Source organism: Manduca sexta, chromosome 13 (assembly GCF_014839805.1).
Source record: "Manduca sexta isolate Smith_Timp_Sample1 chromosome 13, JHU_Msex_v1.0, whole genome shotgun sequence".
Classification (NCBI taxonomy): Eukaryota; Metazoa; Arthropoda; class Insecta; order Lepidoptera; family Sphingidae; genus Manduca; species Manduca sexta.
Window position 1 is genome coordinate 12,889,816 of NC_051127.1, and position 20,710 is coordinate 12,910,525.

The 20,710-nt window shown below is 34.4% G+C and overlaps 4 protein-coding genes across 5 annotated transcripts; 1 reads left to right on the forward strand and 3 right to left on the reverse strand.

Annotated features, from left to right (window-relative positions):
- Positions 1 to 46: 46 nt before the first annotated feature.
- Positions 47 to 981, reverse strand: LOC115451120 (signal recognition particle 14 kDa protein). Its single transcript, XM_030179333.2, has 3 exons — positions 767 to 981; positions 625 to 697; positions 47 to 551 (listed from the first exon to the last, which is right to left on the reverse strand). The coding sequence occupies exons 1-3, from the start codon at positions 788 to 790 to the stop codon at positions 289 to 291; spliced, it is 360 nt and encodes a 119-aa protein (XP_030035193.2). The 5' UTR covers positions 791 to 981; the 3' UTR covers positions 47 to 288.
- Positions 982 to 1,273: 292 nt separating this feature from the next.
- LOC115451118 (mitochondrial amidoxime-reducing component 1) lies at positions 1,274 to 7,435 on the forward strand. 2 transcript variants are annotated; one of them, XM_030179331.2, is made up of 8 exons: positions 1,274 to 1,572; positions 2,084 to 2,309; positions 4,540 to 4,684; positions 5,278 to 5,372; positions 5,868 to 5,979; positions 6,441 to 6,646; positions 6,716 to 6,790; positions 7,231 to 7,435. In XM_030179331.2, the coding sequence occupies exons 1-8, from the start codon at positions 1,560 to 1,562 to the stop codon at positions 7,358 to 7,360; spliced, it is 1,002 nt and encodes a 333-aa protein (XP_030035191.2). In that variant the 5' UTR covers positions 1,274 to 1,559; the 3' UTR covers positions 7,361 to 7,435. The 2 variants fall into 2 exon arrangements, with proteins under 2 accessions (XP_030035191.2, XP_030035190.2); XM_030179330.2 differs by lacking the exon at positions 1,274 to 1,572 and adding an exon at positions 1,617 to 1,972.
- Positions 7,436 to 8,604: 1,169 nt separating this feature from the next.
- Positions 8,605 to 18,339, reverse strand: LOC115451113 (DNA polymerase alpha subunit B). The gene is made up of 12 exons (XM_030179323.2): positions 18,168 to 18,339; positions 17,793 to 18,027; positions 17,547 to 17,592; positions 13,923 to 13,996; positions 12,750 to 12,917; positions 11,971 to 12,094; positions 11,780 to 11,904; positions 11,083 to 11,231; positions 10,338 to 10,572; positions 9,890 to 10,093; positions 9,402 to 9,585; positions 8,605 to 8,771 (listed from the first exon to the last, which is right to left on the reverse strand). The coding sequence occupies exons 1-12, from the start codon at positions 18,241 to 18,243 to the stop codon at positions 8,637 to 8,639; spliced, it is 1,755 nt and encodes a 584-aa protein (XP_030035183.2). The 5' UTR covers positions 18,244 to 18,339; the 3' UTR covers positions 8,605 to 8,636.
- Positions 18,340 to 19,130: 791 nt separating this feature from the next.
- Positions 19,131 to 20,548, reverse strand: LOC115451114 (trafficking protein particle complex subunit 6b). Its single transcript, XM_030179324.2, has 3 exons — positions 20,250 to 20,548; positions 19,577 to 19,840; positions 19,131 to 19,314 (listed from the first exon to the last, which is right to left on the reverse strand). The coding sequence occupies exons 1-3, from the start codon at positions 20,334 to 20,336 to the stop codon at positions 19,189 to 19,191; spliced, it is 477 nt and encodes a 158-aa protein (XP_030035184.1). The 5' UTR covers positions 20,337 to 20,548; the 3' UTR covers positions 19,131 to 19,188.
- Between the last annotated feature and the right edge of the window lie 162 nt (positions 20,549 to 20,710).

The following is a 20,710-nucleotide window of genomic DNA, read 5'->3' on the forward strand; positions in this document are numbered from 1 at the left end:
CATAAAAATCTTTATATATAACTGTATACTAATTGATACTTCTAGGCTCCATTCATGTATTTATTTGCACAATTGTTGTACACAAATTTGTTGAATATAAAATGCATAGGACATATGGTCAATGAGTAAACTGAGCCTCCACTAGCAATGGCAGTCAAGGCTCCAACTCTTCAACCTCACTCGCGAGAGAAGAGCACAGTTCAATGGACCTTGTCTCACAGCTAGGATAACATAGTGGTATCATAAACAAGTCACATTATGTTCACAAACACTTTATGTACATTTCAATCAGTCTCTTGACACATATCCGCAACTGCCTAGCACTATTGGGTTGCCATCGCCTTTTTTCTTCTGCTTCTTCAATCGTTTCAGTCCGTTGATGCTAGTCTTTAGTAGGTTAGAGTAGGCAGTACTGAATTGCTCAACATCTCTTTGCTCTATGACTGTAGATATCTTCTTACTTCTAGATTGTGCTCTGATCAAACATTTGTATTCAGGATCTTTTACTGCTGGAGTCCCGTCCCGTGGATTCGGTTTATTTCTTCCGTCATCTGGAAACAACGATGTGCATTAGATTCACATAGTTCAATTAACAATGCAGTCAATATTTTAACTATAACTTACATCGTTTCATTGTCATAGTTACAGAACCGGCGGGCCGTGCTTTTTGGAATAACTTGGTGAGTTCAGCTAGAAACTGAAAAACATTTCAATAAGTATTTACGAATAATAATGAATTGAAAAGGTCTTTATTTCGTTCACATACTTCGTCGTTACTCAGTAGAACCATTTCGAAGATTTTTATAGTAGCACAGAGACAATATACATTAGATTTATTGACAAAAATGTATAAATATATTAGTTTAAACTACACATTTTATGACTATAGTGAAAAAATCAGCAATCTCACAACATCGACAAGACACGTTTCAACTGTGCGTTCACGTTGACATTTGACAAGTGACATTTGTTATTTGACAATCAGAATATAAGAGCTAGGATTACTAACTTTACAGAAGCAATATGACTACGCGTTTCCATATATATTATAATTCTCTTTGACTACGCGATGCAAAGAATATAGTACTCTCTAACGAGAACGCGATGTGTCGCATTGCGAGCACGTCTATCGCGTTATGAAGATTTTATTATGACGAATACATTGATGCAGTGGTGGTTTTAAAACCAAATCATTATTCTCGAAACGATCGGAGTAAATAACACCAGCTTTAATTAACTCCTGATTAAAATACCTGTGTTCAGAGACAAACTTATGCTATTATTTGCCTTTGAGTATGTTCTCGAGCAGTGTTGTGAGTTGTCAGATTGGACGACCATTATGAGTGACCAGTCGCGTCGCCTTACGTAGTAAATTACTTACTCTATGATACATATGTGCAGACATATGTGGTAGTGATTGGTGCCAGTAGTTTCTGTGCCAGTTTAGCTTGCGCTCGGGTACATTATAGTGTTTGTACGAAAGGCGTCATTAAGAAATTTATTCAAATTAGTACATACTTTTTTCTCAGCTATTTTAGTTTATTACAAATTTAAATAATATGACGTCTCAAGGTAAGAAATATAGATGATAAAACTACGTATTAAGTACTTATTCAACTGTGTGTCTAGAATAAGAAGAGGGTAGTAGTATTTATGACAAAATAAATACTTAATTATTCATGAGTAGGTAAATTTATTTACTATATAATGCGACTTTCTTAAAGAATACAATAATTTCATGATAGTATCAACATTCAACCCCAAGATTGCCTCATAAGTATGGAGGCTGTGTGTTTGGGCTGTGAACCGTCAGGTTCTAGATTCGATTCTGAGATCGGGCAACTAAAACTGGGTTTTTCGATGCCACAATGGAAAAAAAATTATAAATTAAAAGCTTGGCGAAGTGTGTATAGACCAGTTGCATTTCTGCCTATTTCATAGATGAATAAAAGGTTGGAGGGACAAAAAACGCGTAAGTAGTTAATAGGTACATCTGTAAATCCATATTTTTTTTTAAAATAATGTGATAATTGGTTATAAAGTTTGTTGAACTCTATACTTATTGCATTGTGTTAATCTTTAGTGTCCTATACAACTGCGGTGGTGACGACAGTCGGTGTGCTCGGCGGTGCCTACTGCGCCTTTAAACTTTACCAAGAAAAATACAAGCAGAAATTGCCAGAACATTGGACGCGAGTGGGCACACTTGAAGATATTTACGTGTACCCTATAAAATCTTGCGGCCCTGTAAAACTAGCGAAAGCTGAATGTTCCATCTTGGGCTTGCGTGATGAATGGCTTAGAGACCGGTAAATAAAGCTTCAGCACGAATTTATAATATCATCTATCTATCTATCTATACTTATAATAAAACTGTAGAGAGGTCAATTCCGTACATGAAATATATTTCCAAAATAACTATCAGGGGGTGATTAGGGATCGATACTGATGCCAAAAATGCAATTAGTAAAATTTTTGTCTGTCTGTCTGTATAACCGTTATAGAAACAAAAACTACTCGACGGATTTTAACGAAACTTGGTACAATTATTTGTCATACTCCTGTGCTGGTTATAGTATACTTTTCATCACGCTACAAGTAATAGGAGCAGAGCAGTGAAGGGAAATGTTGGGAAAACGGGAGAAGTTACTCCATTTTTTAAGCTTCCGTCGCGTGTGCAACCTTAATGGTTAAAGCTACACAGAAATCATGTATGACGGAAATGTTCTTCTTAAAATTATGTAAAAATATCCCACGACAGCATATGTCTATCTTTTATGGTTGACTCACAATAACACGTGTAACTCCCGATAGCTTAGCAGTTCGAAGCTTTCTCATTATATTTGTCTGCTCTTACGTTTATAACACTCTGTCATCCCTAATTAAAAAAGTTAATATTATTAAATATTCCATAAAAAATAAATCGGTATAGAAACACCAATGTTATACATGAAATACGTTAATAATAAGTCATCACGCGTGAATACTGAATCATGCTATAAGGATTATTTTTGTATATATATAAGGTCGCAAACGCACACGCAGGCGGCTTGCTTGGCACCTAGAGGCTAGCGAATCACCTAGCGAGTAGCTTCGTAAAACGAACATTCTCGAACGTTCGCGACCGGCTCCATTTTTGAAGTCCGAAATCCAGGCGGGCGAAGCTGCGGGCGGAAGCTAGTATATAATAAAATCAGAATTTCGAGTCGAATTCGATATGAGTGTAAATTTACTCTCACCCAGCTACGCCGATGATTGATAGCGCGAAATGTAAACATTTTAAATGTAGGTCGGTATTATGCAGTCATACCCTAGTGTTTTTTACTACTGGTCGATTCCTATTCTGCTTCAAAAATACATCGATATATTTCAGATACAGTTCGTAATTTATAAAATTTGGTCGTTTATAATAATGTTTTCAAGAAATACAAAAAAAAACTTGCTTAAAATGGCGGGTTCAAATAACACGACACTTTTATTATACAAATCATTTTTATTAGGTACTTTAAGAATAAACCTTATAAATAACATTCATGGACTCCTCGGAGTCAGTTTCAAATAAAATTATGTAGCAGCTTACAGGTTTTGATTGAACACAAAAAGTAACCATTCTCAATATTATCGACAACAGTACTTTGTCACATCCCTGCCTCGGTGGCGTAATTGTATTGCATGCGCGGTACGGCAGCGCTCTGAGGTCCTGGGTTTGAATCCCAGGGCGGCAAATAAACGTTTGCCGTCCACAATACGTCAGATTATAATAAAGAGAATTATATACAGTAAAACCAAAGTAAATTATAAAAGACTAGCTTTTGCCTGCGACGCAGCGCATGCAACGGAAGGTCCCAAAAGGAATAAATTTTCCTCGTTTTTGCAACATTTTTCATAGATACTCCGCTCCTATAGGTCATAGCGTGATGAAGCGAAATAATTTATTTGAAACTGTAAAATGTATATTATCTAGATTCCGTCAAAATTAACTCTACCTGTCTCTTTCATTTCTTTCTCATTCAAACCAGAACTTGTTAGTCAGTATTATAAAAAAAAAAAAAAAAATAAGCGGCGATAGCCTAGTTGGATGTGGAACGGACTGCCGAGATGAATGTCCGAAGGTTCAAATCCCAAGGGCACACACCTCTGACTTTTCTAAAAAAAATATGTGTGTATTCTTTGTGAATTATCGCTTGCATTAACGGTGTAGGAAAACATCGTGAGGAAACCTGCATACCTAAGTTCTCTAAAGGAATTTCGAGGGTGAGTGAAGTCTACTAATCCGCACTAGGCCAGCGCGGTGGACTAAGGCCTAATCCCTCTCAGTAGTAGAGGAGGCCTGTGCCCAACAGTGGGACAGTATATAATACAGGGCTGATATTATTATTATTACTTATATAAAATATGTAGCTCTGACATATGTCAGAGCTTTTATCATATGATAAAAGCGCCTATTATACCGTTTTATAATTTTCTTTTACTTGCAACTAGCATTACAGAATCTTATAATAACAGAATTTAGTATGAAGATAAACTTGAACATTTCAGAGTTCTTATGGTTGTTGATAGCAAAAACAACTTCATAACAGCGAGAGGGTATCCTGAATTATTGACAGTACATCCAACAATCAGGAATTCTATTCTAACATTGAAGCATGCTGATATGGAATCTCTAAATGTAAATTTAGCTGAGGTAAGATGTTTTCAACCATAATATTTAAAATTACTAATAATATGAAACTAGTGACGAAAACTTCTTTTAAATCTATTATGAGGTTAATAGATAATTTATAAGAATCCGCCCTAATAAACATGGCAAGGCCTCGGACCCACTGCATTCTATTGTTTTTTTCCCTTACGATTATCTGATGTAGCTGTTTCCACGGAATTATGACTATAAAATTCGTACTTATATCACAAGACTGTTGTAGTCACGACCAGTTATGAGGATTTATTTATCGTTCAATAAGAAATCCGATTTTATAATAATTGAAAAGTGGTCGCCATTTAGAATTTCTTGCTTTTAAGGTGCATTGGTTTGAAAATCTATATATAGACATGTCTTTTGTTACAAACGACAAGTTCAATATTATGATAAAAAATCAGATATGTGGTTGTGTCATAATTATTATTGGTTATAATTATTAATAATTTAACTGGATTTTGTGAATTTTTAAATCTTTGACCGATTTTGGATGGAATTTCTTACCTAAACATTTATTTAAGGGTTCAAATATGAGATTAGTTTATTAGTACCTATAGACAAATGATTTTTGTTTATAACAGGTGATTGCACTGCAAAGTCCCAAAACCGCCCATGTGTGGGGTGTCCCTGTGCCAGTGTACGATTGTGGTGGCGAAGCAAGCGAATGGTTCTCTAGGTAAAATTTCTTTTACATACACAAACCACTTTACAATCGGGATCATATATTTAGAATAATATTTTTTTTATAATAATATCTAGTAAGTCGTAGTTTCCTATTAGTTGAGCCTATCACTAAGAATTTTCAGAATCAGTCATCGGAGTTGTTTTAGAGATAAGCGAGTTCAAAGTTCAAACAAACAGAAAACAATTTCTTTGATTTCTTATACCGAAGTATTAAATAAGGTGGGTATAGATGTTAGCCAAACGACATACTAATAAAAGTTGTTGACTAATAAGTAAGTTATCAGTGTAGATAACTATGTAAACAGTCATGTTATCGTGTTCTAACATGTTATCAGAGACTGCAATGCTTTTTGTCAAATAGCATTAGATTTTGTCGCTCCCAATTTGTTTTCGTTATATTGTAAACGTAAGAACAAACTTGATATGATTGTATAAAATAATGAAGCAATAATTGAATTTTGATAACATTACGCCTTTTTTTTTCCAGATTACTAGACAGATCTGCTTGCAATTACCGATTAGTTTATTACGCATCACAAAAAAGTCGACCACTCAGGCAAAGTACGAATAAATTCTACAAATTTACTAACAACGATACGGTAGGTATAAGATACACTTCACTTGACAGAATATAGCGGTTTCAAAAATAATTTTAGATTAGGTGTTGTGCGCGGCGTCGCCCAACACCTAGTCGTTGAAAGGCCTATTCTGCTATAAAATCTCTTAAGCATTTCATAGCTCTACTTGGTTATCCAAGTAGCGCATGTTGTCATCAACAGCGCCATATATTAAAAAAAACATTATTGGAACAAATTATGAATTAATTATATTGCATATGGTCTACCTGTGTGCCAAATTTACATCCAAATCCGTTAGCTGTTTCTGTGTTTACTTCTACTTACATTTAAACATTTCCACACTATCGCATTTATATAATATAAATGAGATAAGTAACGTTATTGATAAATAAAATGCATGTTTAAATACATAGAGTATGAAATATCAAATTCAACTTTGATCTAAAAAATAATTTAATCAGCTATTTAATGTTATTTTTTAGGGCGCGTTGCCAGATGAAGTACCTTTCAATTTGATAAATCAAGCGTCTGTAGACGACTTGAATACTAGATTGGAAGATATTCAAGTAACTCCACGCAATTTTAGACCGAACTTCGTACTTACTGGCGCTAAACCTTATGATGAGGATAATTGGAAATACGTGAAGATTGGTGACAATGTTTTTGAAATTATCAAAGCTTGTACTAGGTTAGTCATATAGCCTGTCTTTTTTAATTACTTAGTGACGGCAAAAAATAAATAATTTATTAATTTCAGATGTATAATGACCACTATCGACCCGGAAACTGGTGTACGTAATTCCAAAGCAGAGCCGCTAGCGACTTTGAAGAGGTACCTATTGTGTTTAATTTATTTTTTGGCTCGCGGGCCTTTGCAGTCATGCAAAGATCGAAATTCGGGACGTTTTACCGTTTTCTATTGTTTATTTAAATAAATATTATTATTGCGTTTTTGTGGTGCACTCAAAAGAACCTTACTAATAGTACCATAAAATAAATATAGCTCCGCGTCAAGTATTTGATTCTAAATGGTTTTAAAAACCTACTGATGGTTTTATATGATTTTTAATCAAACTTATATGAGCCCTGTAAACTTAAGCACTTGACTATCATGTAATGATGGTGGTTGGTGAATTGAAAACCCTGTAAGTTGTATAGGTGTTTTTTTTAATGTGTCTAATGGACTCAGATCAGTGCCACGCCGCTAAACTTCGAATTTAGCGAAACAGTTTTATTTGCTACAGAACCCTAATAAATTACTTTCTTTTATAGTTACAGACAAATAGAAGACCCAGTGATCCGTAGATCAGCGGGCAACACACCACGGATGGGGATACAGATGTCGCTACGCAGTGGGCCGGGGGGAGTGGTATCGGTCAACGATCCTATTTATGTGGCATAACTATTGAACTGAGTTTGTAATATTTTTATACGTTTTTTATGATTTCCAATAAACAGTAAATGCATGTTCTAGTAATTGTTTTTTTTGTTCGCCTAGAAATGTAACCCTTCAGCCAGCTCTATATTATAGTACTAGCTTCCGCTCGCAGCTTCGCCCGCGTGGATTTCGGACTTCAATTTGTCGGGATGTTTTTTTAATGTATGGTGGTATGCAGGTGGTCCGATTGTCCGGTCAGGGTCTGATGATGGGATCCTGGTGAAATCGAAGGAAGCTTATAGCATGATTCAGTATTCACGCGTGATGGCTTATTATTAGCGTATTTCATGTATAACTTTGGTGTTTCTATACCGATTTCTATGATTCTTTTTTATGGAATATTTAATAATGTTAAATATTTTAATTAGGGATGACTGAGAGTGTTATAAACGTAAGAGTAGACAAATATAATGAGAAAGCTTCGAACTGCTAAGCTATCGGGAGTTACACGTGTTATTGTGAGTCAAACATGAAAGATAGACATATGCTGTCGTGGGATATTTTTTACATAATTTTAAGGAGAACATTTCCGTCATATATGATTTCTGCGTAGCTTTAACCATTAACGTTGCACACGCGACGGAAGCTTAAAAAATGGAGTAACTTCTCCCGTTTTCCCAACATTTCCCTTCACTGCTCTGCTCCTATTAATTGTAGCGTGATGAAAAGTATACTATAACCAGCACAGGAGTATGACAAATAATTGTACCAAGTTTCGTTAAAATCCGTCGAGTAGTTTTTGTTTCTATAACGGTTATACAGACAGACAGACAGACAAAAATTTTACTAATTGCATTTTCGGCATCAGTATCGATCCCTAATCACCCCCCGATAGTTATTTTGGAAATATATTTCATGTACAGAATTGACCTCTCTACAGATTTATTATAAGTATAGAAGATTTAGGTAAATGGGTATATGTAGTAAAAGTTTTAACAATATAAGCATTGCCTCAAACATCTTCCCGAAAATGTCTGTAAGCTCTTAGATTACACGGTGTTGCGCGCGCAGGACTTCCCCCTACTGCGACCTCTAATGGACGGACTTCTATACAAAATGTATAGGAGGCGAATATTTACGCTGCTAGTCGATTTAACCCGCCACAGCTTATGGACGCAAACCATAATGATTGTTTTATTTTCCGTTCTAAATCCATTTCCGCAAAATAACTTCGCTAAGATTTCGAGTGATAAAAATAAACATAACAATACTGTTAATTTGTTCATTTATTTTTTATAAATTAAATGCGTACAATTTGTGCTGCGATGCTTATGTTGTGTTCATTACTACTGGAAATTAAGACGCGAGCAAAAGTACCTCCTCCAGTGCCTTTTGTCAAATGTTCTGGATTTACGACTACGCACCCGTTTACGTCCTGGAATAAAAAATATTTGTTGATTAAATTTCAATCGTTAGATGAATAACTTAAGGCGATACCTCAAGGTCCATTTTCATACATTTTGTTTCACCTTTGATCTGGGTAACTAAACAAGTATTGGCAAGTAAAGAATTTAAATTCACGTCTAGTTAGTGATAAGTTCTCGCAGTTGAAAGAAAAACGTAAAAATAATTAATAATCATGGATATTTCGGCCTTTAAAATTTAATATGACGAAATTTTAAAGGCAGAAATATCCATGATTATTAATTATTTTACGTTTTCTTCAACTGCGAGAACTAATCACTAACTAGACGTGAATTTAAATTCTTTACTTGCCAATACTTGTTTAGTTACCCAGATTAAAGGTGAAACAAAATGTATGAAAATGGACCTTGAGGTATGGCCTTAATTAATTAATTTCATTGTAGATTGAATTTAATATTGTCACAAGAGTGAACTGTCTTAATTGCCGTTTTTAAAATTGTCAGACTTTTGGCTAGGAATCACTTTGATATCAAGACTTTAAAAGCTTTTATCTATGTAATGTTCTGAAAATGAATAAATCTCATATTTTCCTGAGTAAATAAATGGTAAATTAAATAAATCAAATGCCTATGCCAATTACCTTAACAAAATATCTGAAGTTAGATGGCAGCACTAGGAGATGAGGAGTGCAAGGTAACTGCGCGTGAGCAGCCCACAGCGCGGCGTCGACTGGGTGTCCGGTGGGAGGCGGCCACAGCGGCGCGTAGGACTGCTGCGTGATGACATGCCGCGCCAGCCGAGACAGCTTGTCGCCGCCGGCGCCCCTGTAAAATTACAATGAAGTTTGTGTTTAGGCTTAAATTTAAGAGGCATTTACGCATATTTTGTATTGAAATGGCAAAAGATACAATTTTGTTTACCTGTTGATCAACAATGCTTTTCAATATAGCACGTAGTTATTACTTATTAGCTTTGTTTAAAACTCGCAATGCATACTGGAAGCAGCGACGTGGTATAGTGGGAATGTTTTATGATTCTAAGAAACGCAAAAATGACAGCGGGCGGCATAGCTCGTTGAGAGAACAACTTGTATAGAAACTAATAGTGAATTACCGTTGGCATACTTACAAAGAAATCTCCTCCTGGCTGATCTGCATGAGGACATCACAGCTCGTTATCCCGATGACTACACCGTTTACGTTTATAGTACTGGGGTCTGACACGAAGTGAATGTTTGGGTGTTTCCGCCGACTTGAGTACGGCGGCGTTGGGTATATGTTCACATGGAACGCGTCTTTTAGGCTTGGTACTATATATACTTTTGTGTAGGGACTGTAAGATAAAAAAAAAGCATTGGTTGAAATGGTTGGAGACCATTAGAGATTTTGATTCAGATGAAAGAACATACGCAGGGAGTTACAGATTACAAGCATTAATAGAAATGATAGTTACCCAAGTTATTCATAATGTAAATATTGGTAGTTATTCAAATATAATCAATATAAAAAAAAAAACACTTTTAGGCGATGGAATCAATAAATTATAAACAATTGTATTAAATCTAAACATAACGCACCTTGTAGTACTTAATTCTCCTAAGCTATCAACAATTTTGTCAAACAATGCACTATAAGTTTCTGCAATAGTGTTGTCTTTGATCATGGAATGTTCGCAGTCGATGAACGGGCCGGTCATTATGACTAAATGCGGTCTGTGGGCGTTTATGTACGAAACCAAGTCTTTGAGTGGTGTGTAGTTCATATTGTCGGACGTTGTGTACGGCCCTGATGATATTACCATCGAAACATTACCTAAAATTATAAATATGTTTAGGTACAGATGTCAGATGTGTATACTTATTGTAAATAGTTATATATTAAAAAATTAGAACAAATATTTGTCTCAGCGTAACAATCGTATCTGAAGTTTATTTTGGAGCCAGGAATTCATCCCCTGAGAGGTTAAGGAAATGTTAAAACTGTGGCAGTAGCCAATACGCCTTCATAAAATCATTAAAGCAAATACATAACAAATGTATGGGAATAATATATCCTATACATACACACACACACACACAATCACGCATTTATCCCCGAAAGGGTATGCAGAGGTGGTGGTTCCAGATAAATAGAGGATAATATGTTATTGCCATGCATAACATTCGTTTTAACGATTGTAGAAGGGTATCGTGACTACTGCCCCAGGTGGATGCATGTTGTAGAAAAAAATTGATGTTTCCTACAACCACCGCTGTCACCTGGCGAATATACAGAACCAATGTTAATTAAATTGTGTTTCATTAACCTAAATGGTATAAATACCTGTTAATGTGTTCATCATGTCAGCTCTATGATCTCGTATCGGTTGCGAGGCGTCGCAGAACACTTCCTGAGCTAAGAACCTGTCGCCGCGCGGGTTAATACCTTTCATAACAACCACTTGTCCCGGAAAGAGGGAATACTGTTTAACACTGAAAAAAGGTACCCACTGCTAATATGATGTTAATAAGTAGACAAGTTAGAAGAACTCAAGCTTGACAAGAAACCGACGCTCTTCAAAAATTTCCTGAGGAAAATCCTTGAGATATTTGGACATATCGCCCGCAAACCAGATGATAACCTCCAAAAATTGATAATCACTGGACGAATGGAGGGCAAGATATCGAGAGGCAGGAATCCAATGCGCTGGACCGATCAGGTCTGCACCACACTCAACATCAATGTGGCTGAAGCGGTTCGTGTCGCCAAAAACCGAATCAGATGGCAAATCATCGTGCGCGAAGGACTGTATCCCTGATGACTCACGAACACCAGCATTAGGGAATCGATGCATGGAGGAGAAGTAACCAAGAGTTCAAATTTAAATGGATAAAAACAATATTATAAATAAATGATGATGTTTAATAGCGATAAAGTTCTATATAGTCCGGACTTAAAACCAGGAAAAAGCGTGATGGTATTCTAATTCCCTGTTTTCCTCGAGCAAAATCTATAAGTCTACATTTGTTTACTATCATACTTGTCTAAATCAACAGGTACAGTTTGACACAAAGACTCCGCCCAAGTCCCTTGTAAGATCACAGATTTCACGTTGAGTCTAGCGTCAGCGTCACATTCTATCCTGCCGGCCACCGTTACCTCTGTCTGAAAAAAACAAACTAATCAAATTCATACTCTGGAATGGAATGGAAAAAAAAAACTGTTTTCTACCTGTGTTTTCTGCCTAACTGAACTGCTGTCTGTAATGCCAGCTTTTTTCATAATGTACTGTGATACGTAGCGAATATGATTATCGAATATGCCTGATTTTTCATGAAGAAGTTCGAAACCAAACCTACAAACGGAAAATAATTTATGTTGAAAACAAAAGTAAAGTAAGTAGTAATAAAAAAAAAGTACAGTTAGCATTGAAAATAGATTTGCTACTTAGAGTGCTCAAATAAAAAGGGACATCTTAACAGGGAAGAAAATAGATGTAAAGAAATAAAAACTTAATATAAAAATTTCAAATTACATAATATACCACAAGTATCGAATTGTTAAAGATGTTAACATAACGTTATGGGTATTATGACACAATGCATTGCAAATTGTGTTCACGTGTGTATTAGCATGCAGTAGGTATGTATGCGATATTCCTATATTTACAGATTGTCTAATATTACGATATTAATGCTAACATTGCTACCTCTAAAAATACATTAATTACAATCTAGAATCTAAAATCTAGACTATAATATTTTATAGACCTACATTATAATTTTTCTAAAATCTGGACTAAATCACAATTGAAGCCTAACCCTTCATAATGGATATTACAAATGAGTAAGTAAGATGTTAAAATCCAATAACCACTAAACTGCTAAATCTATTTAGATGAAATTTTACACACAGGTACTAGACAAATCCCGTATCAACGCAGGCTACTTTTGTGCGCCGAAAACAGACACGTCGATGTAGCAATCAAAAGCTAGTCAGATCATACTCACTGGGCCTTCGTGTAAATATCGCCATCTTCGTTAGGTATTTGCATAATCTTAAGGTCGAGCACGTCGCTCGGACTGTTCGGTGCGGCGACTATTTGCAATAAGCTTTCATCGCCGTACGAATGCACGACTGTGCCCATATTGGTTCGGGATGCATATTTAGTGGAGCCGCTGTAATATGTCAAATATTATAATAAATAGTTTTCTTCATTGCCAAAAAATATTAGTACTTATATAGGTCTCAGGGCGACGGCCATAATTCTGAAAGACAATGAAATTAAAACTATTACGTTTGTAACAAATTTTAAATTAATTTACGTAAATCTTATGTATTTTGAAAAAGTTTTTGGTTTCAGCTTTTTTCTATAACTCACAAAGTGGCATCGATTCTATACTTTAATACATTAGGAACTTTTGATATATACAAATTCTAATGGCTGACGCGGCCGGGTTATCAATAATCTGTTATCGCTAAAATAATAAACAGATGTTCCAGATTCCAGTAAATATTTTTCTTTTATTCTAGAACCAAACAATTCAGCTTTTTCTTTAGTCAACACGCAAATCTCTCACCATATCAATTAAATCACCTTGTGTAAATCAACACAGATTTTAAATTTTCTGGACAACATTTTTACTCATTAAATCCGGCACTGGACTGTACGACTTCAATAGACAGTATACACAGTTGGCAAATTCCATGTCGTAATAGTCAATAAGTAAAACTAATTGAAATACACTTTAAGATGGGCATGTGGTTAGGTTCTTATTTATAAATTAATACATATCCAGAAATCAAAACTGCAAAAATCACAATTGTTTAAATGATTTTTTAATCCCCCTACCTCCATATCATGGTTAGGTACTGTAAATTTAAAGGGTTTCTAGTCATTTTATACCACTTCCTTAAATTTTCGACACAAAAATACTTCGTGAAGAACCCAACATTCGTCTTTAATTTTAACACCTAGATGCAAATTATACCTAATAATGTTCTTTGGATGTTATTTAATAACAAAGTCACCATATATAACGAAAAAACTGTATTAATTAACTACCGTCTTAATAATTTAGTGCCATCTTATAAACATTAAAATGTCAACTAAATGAATGTACAACTTGCAGTTGCAAGTTGTACATACATTAATACATATCTATATATACATATGTACTTACACTGTGGGCGAATAGGTGGCTGGTCGTAAATCATTCTGTTGGACTCCACCTGTGTCCGCTTCTATTTTCACTCTCTGAAAATACCCAGAAATCACATACAAAGCCTAACGTAACCCAAAGTTACGCTTTATTATACTGGCTTGAATCTTATTGACCGTTGTGAAGTTAGCTGCAATAGGCATTACTGTTATTATTTTCAAAAACAGACTGTGATGGAAAGTTATACGGGCCAGAACTTAACTGCAGACCAGGCATAATGATTGACGACAGTTATTCGGACTTCGGTCGACTTGTTTATTTTTTTAGTTAGATACAAACACACACATCACGCATTTATCACCGAAGCGGTATGCAGAAGCGCAACCAGCACCCACTCTTCGCCAAGTGTGTTCCGTCCCATTATGTGAGAGGGAGCGAGCCTATCGCCATATAGGGTACAAATTCCAGACTAATAATGAGCAGAAAAACCCAAATGTCACTGCCCGACACGGGATTCGCACCCCGGAACCTCAGAGCGCTGCCGTACCGCGTATGCAGTACAACTGCGCCACCGAGGCTGGTTTAGTTAGATAACGCTATTATACTGATCTATTCCATACCCTGGCGTATCTATTTTGGACAAATATAACGATATTAGTTAATACTTCTACCTACCCTACCCTACGAATGTAGAGGTATGGAACTTATCTTGGGATAAAAAAGCTATTAGGTGCGACTAATGCCTGCGACAATACAATAAATAATTAACATTTAACTTAGTGTTTATACAATACGTAGTTGTATTGCACGTCCGGTACAATAGCGCTCTGAGGTCCTGGGTTCGAATCCCGGGTCGGGCAAAGTGATATTTGGGTTTTTCTGCTCAGTATCAGCCCGGAGTCTGGAATTTGTGCCCGATATGGCGATAGGCTCGCCCACTATCACATCATGGGACGGAACATACTTGGCGAAAAGTGGGTGCCCTAGTTGCGCCTCTGCATACCCCTTCGGGGATAAAATGCGTGATGTTATGTATGTATGTATTATACAATGCAAATTCCAAGAGGATAAACCTGAGCCTGTTTTTAGGCTGATAGATTATGTAGGATCAGCTTAGTACAACAGTAAACGTATACGAATAATAGGTAGCAGCACAAAACAGGTATAAAATAACTACCATAAAATTGAAAAAAAAAAACAATTAAAATTTATTTTTGAATAATTAGGGTTGGACTGCAAAGCGCCAAACTATTTTATCAGCAAAAAAACAAACATACGCGTATCTTTGTATACAAACTTCAATATTTATATGGGTTATGTCTATGATAAATAGATAGAATAATCTAGAATCTAGATAGTAATACGCTTAAAGTGTTTTCAATTGAACTTACACTGTAAACAAATTTATTCGGTATTCCCTTGTGAGCTTATAATGCGTACAAACAATGTAATAATCCACGTAGATTTCAATTACCTTTATCTTGAATATTTATCCTTTTTACGCAAAACCAAGGTGACTTACAAAAATCAGATTATTTTTACAATCTGCAATTTGTATTGAAAAACAATATAATAGGTTTTATTTACATATTTATTTTAATATTACGTACGAAACTCTTTAGACGGATAGAAAATCAGCGATTTATATAATTTAGGTGTGCTAACATTACTACCTCAACGAAATTTGAAAGGTAATTCGACATATAAATTAAAGCAATTATTGAAAAGTTGTAGTAAAAAAAATGGAAATTTTTTATTCCAGAGCACGTCAGTTGCAACGTCGTACGTTGCACGTCAATTATGTACTGTTTATTTCTAAATTTATAAAATACTCATTCTTGCTGTTAAGACCATTCTAAAGGCCAATTGTTAGTTTTATTTCAGTTGTAAAAATCATGACTGTTTTAGTAGCTTGGATAATTACGAAATTTAATGGTAAAGTCTATATAAAGTTGTTTTTTTTTTAATTTTGCTAACTTTTGTACGAACATTTAAACACGACTTCATCACGTTAACGTTTAAAGATTTTATTTCCCTATCAATTCACGTCAATATAGAATGTTTACTAAAATTTTTTTATGCTATATTATACATATCGCGTCACACGCGAAGTCTACCAGTCGCACATGATAGGTATAATAGTTCCATTGTTTGTATACATAGCAATTTGTTTCAATAAGTTAACATTATTACATAACACAATCTAGCTCTAGGGGGCCTTTCAAGTATTACGTAAGCAGAATATTTGTATTTTTTTAACCCCAGTGACCCTTTGTCAGCACATAAGCAAAGCTATTATGGCTCTCTCTAATGCACACAAGCATAGATATTTTTTTTTTACAAAATCTGTTCAAATTTACTGTCTTTAATTTATCAATAAATGTATCCAAATTATTTAATAGATATTGCTGACAATCACCAGCATAGACCCCACACCCCTCTTTGGCACTTATCTAATACTTGAACTGCCCCTAGTTATAAAATTACATTTATATGAAGTGTTACTTCACTTAAAACATATATAATTTCTATGGATTCAGATTTAAAGAAAGATTAAATCAACACAAATTAAATTGTTAATGTATTGACATTAGTAAACAAAGAATGCTGTCTAGGAAATGTATTCTAACAGATAATAATATATTCATATATTTATTAGAACAAAATTAACATGTAGATTTTATAACCGCAGAAGATAAAGTTGATGGCTGCAGACGAGTATGGATCTAGTCATGGTTACTCGGCAACATGAAACCAGAAGCAAACTCGCCCACAAAAATCATCAAGTTTATAATATTTACATATCCACATAACATATAAGTTGTATTCCAAACAAACTGTTTATGCAAAATAGCCAAAATTTAATTAGCTCAAAATTGTGTAACTAATTGAAGTGTGTGTGCTAACAAGTAAGTTAGTTTGACAAATTAAATAATGCATCCTATCACCTTTATGATGATATTACTCATTTTTAATTACAATAATGTTCAGAATGTAATTTTATTATGTAAATATGTGTAGCTTCAAATTGTTGTTTTTCTAACTATTTTATCTTCCAAATACTGTTGCTTCTGGTGATTTAAACTGGAAGCAATCAATGAGTGTAGATCTAGTCACAGAATATTAAAACTGTGTTACTAGACCTATACCCATCAACTGCAACCAGTGGCAGGTCTGTCTTCTTTCTTCATTTGCAGACAATTTTTTGTTAAGAAAAAAGTTCTACTGTAGTAAAAAAATATTGTTGTTTGGGTACAAAGTTCAAAATATCTAAATTAATAAAAAAGTTAACAAGTCAAAACATGATATAACATTTATTTCATATTCCTATATTGCATGCTATTTCATATCATTCATTAGATTCGCCTTAAATTGCAATAATTACATTATAACCTGGAAAAGTTACAACATCTAGGACTATGAAGATTACAATGTGTGTTTTGCACTTAATTGCACCTATCCGTAGTAAAGTAATTTAAAAAAATAACCACCACTTAAAATATGTATGCATGTTTTAATAACTAATTTAAATAAAACTGTAATGATAAACGAATGGCACTAAACAAATATTCAGAGAGTGAATGTGTGGTAGCTTGTATCTCCTAGAGTTCATAACCTATAAAACTAAACAAAAACAATACATACCTTTGGTGTAACAGCCATATAATTGGATAGCACATCATTGTCTGACCTGAACATTAAGGATCATTATCGGCAATAATTACCTGTATTTAACAAACGAAACACTGCACCCGCACCCGTACTACACCGCTCCAGTACGTAACCCACATTCAAACAAGTTCCGCCAATTAACAACATAGGCGCATCAAACTTGCGCAGAAACGTTAAACAAACAAAAAGAACACGTGGACTGACAAATCAAAAGGATACTGGTTGGAACTGGGCGTTCCGTAAACAGTTAAGTTTGTGCCGGTAACCGCTCGTGCGGTGTCTTTGGCGGACGCGTTACTTCGGCTTGACGACCGCTTGGAAAATTCCTTTCTTGCAAACAAATCCAAATTTTCCAAATCCGGTGAGGCGCCGTTCAAGTGGTTTAAACTGAACGCCATCCATTGTTCCGTAAAAGATTCTGCGTCCACATCGTATTCCGCGCACAAACTTACGCCTTTGAAAAAGAAGTGAATAATGAAACAACCTTGAACATTAGTTTTCTTACAACAAACTTTTAACTTCAACTTGCATGTAAGCCGGTGATTACCAACTCTTAAGGATTTTCTCATGCCGGTTCAATAAATAAGTACTCACATTTTGTTAAGACTTCCTTTTGCACATCTATACCGAGAAATTGAAATTGCTCAGTCACCAACTCTTCGGAAGCCATTTTCTGTAAATTGAAAGAGCGAATGAAAAGAAAGGAAGCAAAAGAGCGCCAACGCCACAGACCACATAATATGACATTTGACAGACAGTTCCAAATGTTTGCATCATAGACCAATATTTCATAAAAAATTGGAGCATAGACAATATAATAGATTAGCCTGTGTTTTTTTCTATATTTTTACCGATAAAAGATAGGAAAACAAACAGTAGGTATCAGATTTGTTGAAACATAATAGTTATAGTGTGATTGAAAAGATGATGTATTCTTGTGAAGAGCATGAAGATTAGGTCAAAAGCATTCGATTTTATCATATATCCGGAACTCAATTATTTTCGATAGCTCAATACCATTATCTGGAACTCAATAGTTTTTAGCAATTTTAGATTTAAATATATATTTAGACAAAGCAGTTAATAAAATTCACAAATAAAATAAATATTGAATAGATATCTATCTTTTGTAGTTTTTTTGTATAAAAATTCTAGGCTTCCATAATAAATAGTAAAATATTCTTTATAAGTTACGATAAGTTTTAAACCTAATAAATATAGTTTTATCCAAGTAAATTTAGCAAAAGTTACTATTTATCTATTTTAGAAAAACTTAGTTATTAAATGTATTTTAAAAACTTTTATTTATGCATCTTTTTTATGAGCATTCATTACATTAGGATTATACACAGAATAGTCTTTATGATTTCTCCCTATATCTTCCTTACGCCTTTACCGTAATGTCAATGTTCCTAGTAGTTCTTGGATTTCTTTGATGATAGAATATGCTGCAATAGATTGTATGTTATGGTTGAGGTTCTTGCTCCCATCAGAATCCATTTTGATTCCTATATCCTAAACAATTTTTATATTCATGAAGATCAATAAAAAAATAGAAACACTTAATAAATTTTATTGATTATGTATAATATACAAAAACATGAAATTGATCCCACTATGAGCGTTGGACATGAATGTGGAATTTGCAGGATGGCATGGCCTGTACTTCAGCAGTTACAATACTGTTGATGCAGAGATTTGCTAGGCCACCTCTTATCAGCCCACAGGTGTATGCAACATACTGAAAAATGAATTACTAAGAGTCAATCAGTTTCAATATGTTGAATGTTCTCCATTTTCTTTATTAGGTCTAGATATAATTTTACCTGGAATGTTAATTAGGTCTATGACTATTTCTTAGATAGTCAAATCTCTTATTAATGATCAAATAGGTGAAATTTTTAAAGTGTCTAAATTATTAATTAAACTTATTAATTTCTTTTTAACATAGGTGTTATCTTAAGTACCAACAAGTATTACTGTAAGATAATAATTGAACATACCCGAGGAGCATATTCCAAATACTGATGGCCATTTGAGAAGTTTGTGAGGAATCTGAATGCATTGTCTTGAAGCACATATACACCTTGATGGTTTGTGCGCAAATTGTCTATCTGTTTTTTATATATGCATGTCCAGAAATCAGTGCATATGAACTTCATAGTATCCAACTCATCTTTGAATCGAGGCCATTCTCTCGTCAGTCTTTCCATTATTTTGTAACCAGCAGCGAATCCAATGTATTCAACTACTGAAAGATCCATATCCTGCCAAAATAGACTAAATTATAATGGGTGTCTACAAGAAACTTATTTATTGAGATATTTAAATACTACAATCCTCAGAGATTGGGAACTGACGGTTCAATGAAGTCAAAAAAGGATAGTGATTTCTTATGTTTACGTGAATGTTAGGGTCATGGTCCCCACCGTGACCATAAAGGCGGCTAAATCTTCGAAACGTAGGGAGGAAACTAAAATATTAAAAAGAGCGATAGAATCCGAAAAGTAGTTTAATTTCAACGTCAAAAACGAAATTATTACTTTGAGTAATATGGGAAATAATTCAATTCAATTTTTAGATTACGGCTCAGTAAATCGTTGCTCATGAGTCTTGTAAGTTCCGTAGACTCAAAGGCAAGGATATCAAAGATAAGGATAAAAATCTCATATTTACCTTTTTTTCTTTATTGTCTTTCGATTGTTCCAAAGAATAATTAATTATTTCTGAATGTAACAGCTCGAACAAAATATCATCAGCCATCGTTTTTGTTAATTCAATTGCCCAAATCACACAAATAAACCTAGTAAATTATGACGATTTATATTTCTGTAACTACTATATTTTTTTTTCAATACAACTAGATTATACTTTGTTATGTTATTGATTTTAAATTCCTTGCATAAAAATGTAACACATAATGTAAACACCAGACAAGTCAGAAATCAGACAAGACATACCAGTCCTTCAGACGTACATTAGACAGTTCTTCACCAGTACTGCCAGAATAAATTCTCGAACAAATACATACATTACTACGATAAAACTGCTTAAAAAAAGGTTAAATTATATAAAAAAGGAAAAACAAAAATAAGGTACATTAGTACTGTTACTTTTCTATAAAAGTAACAGTACTA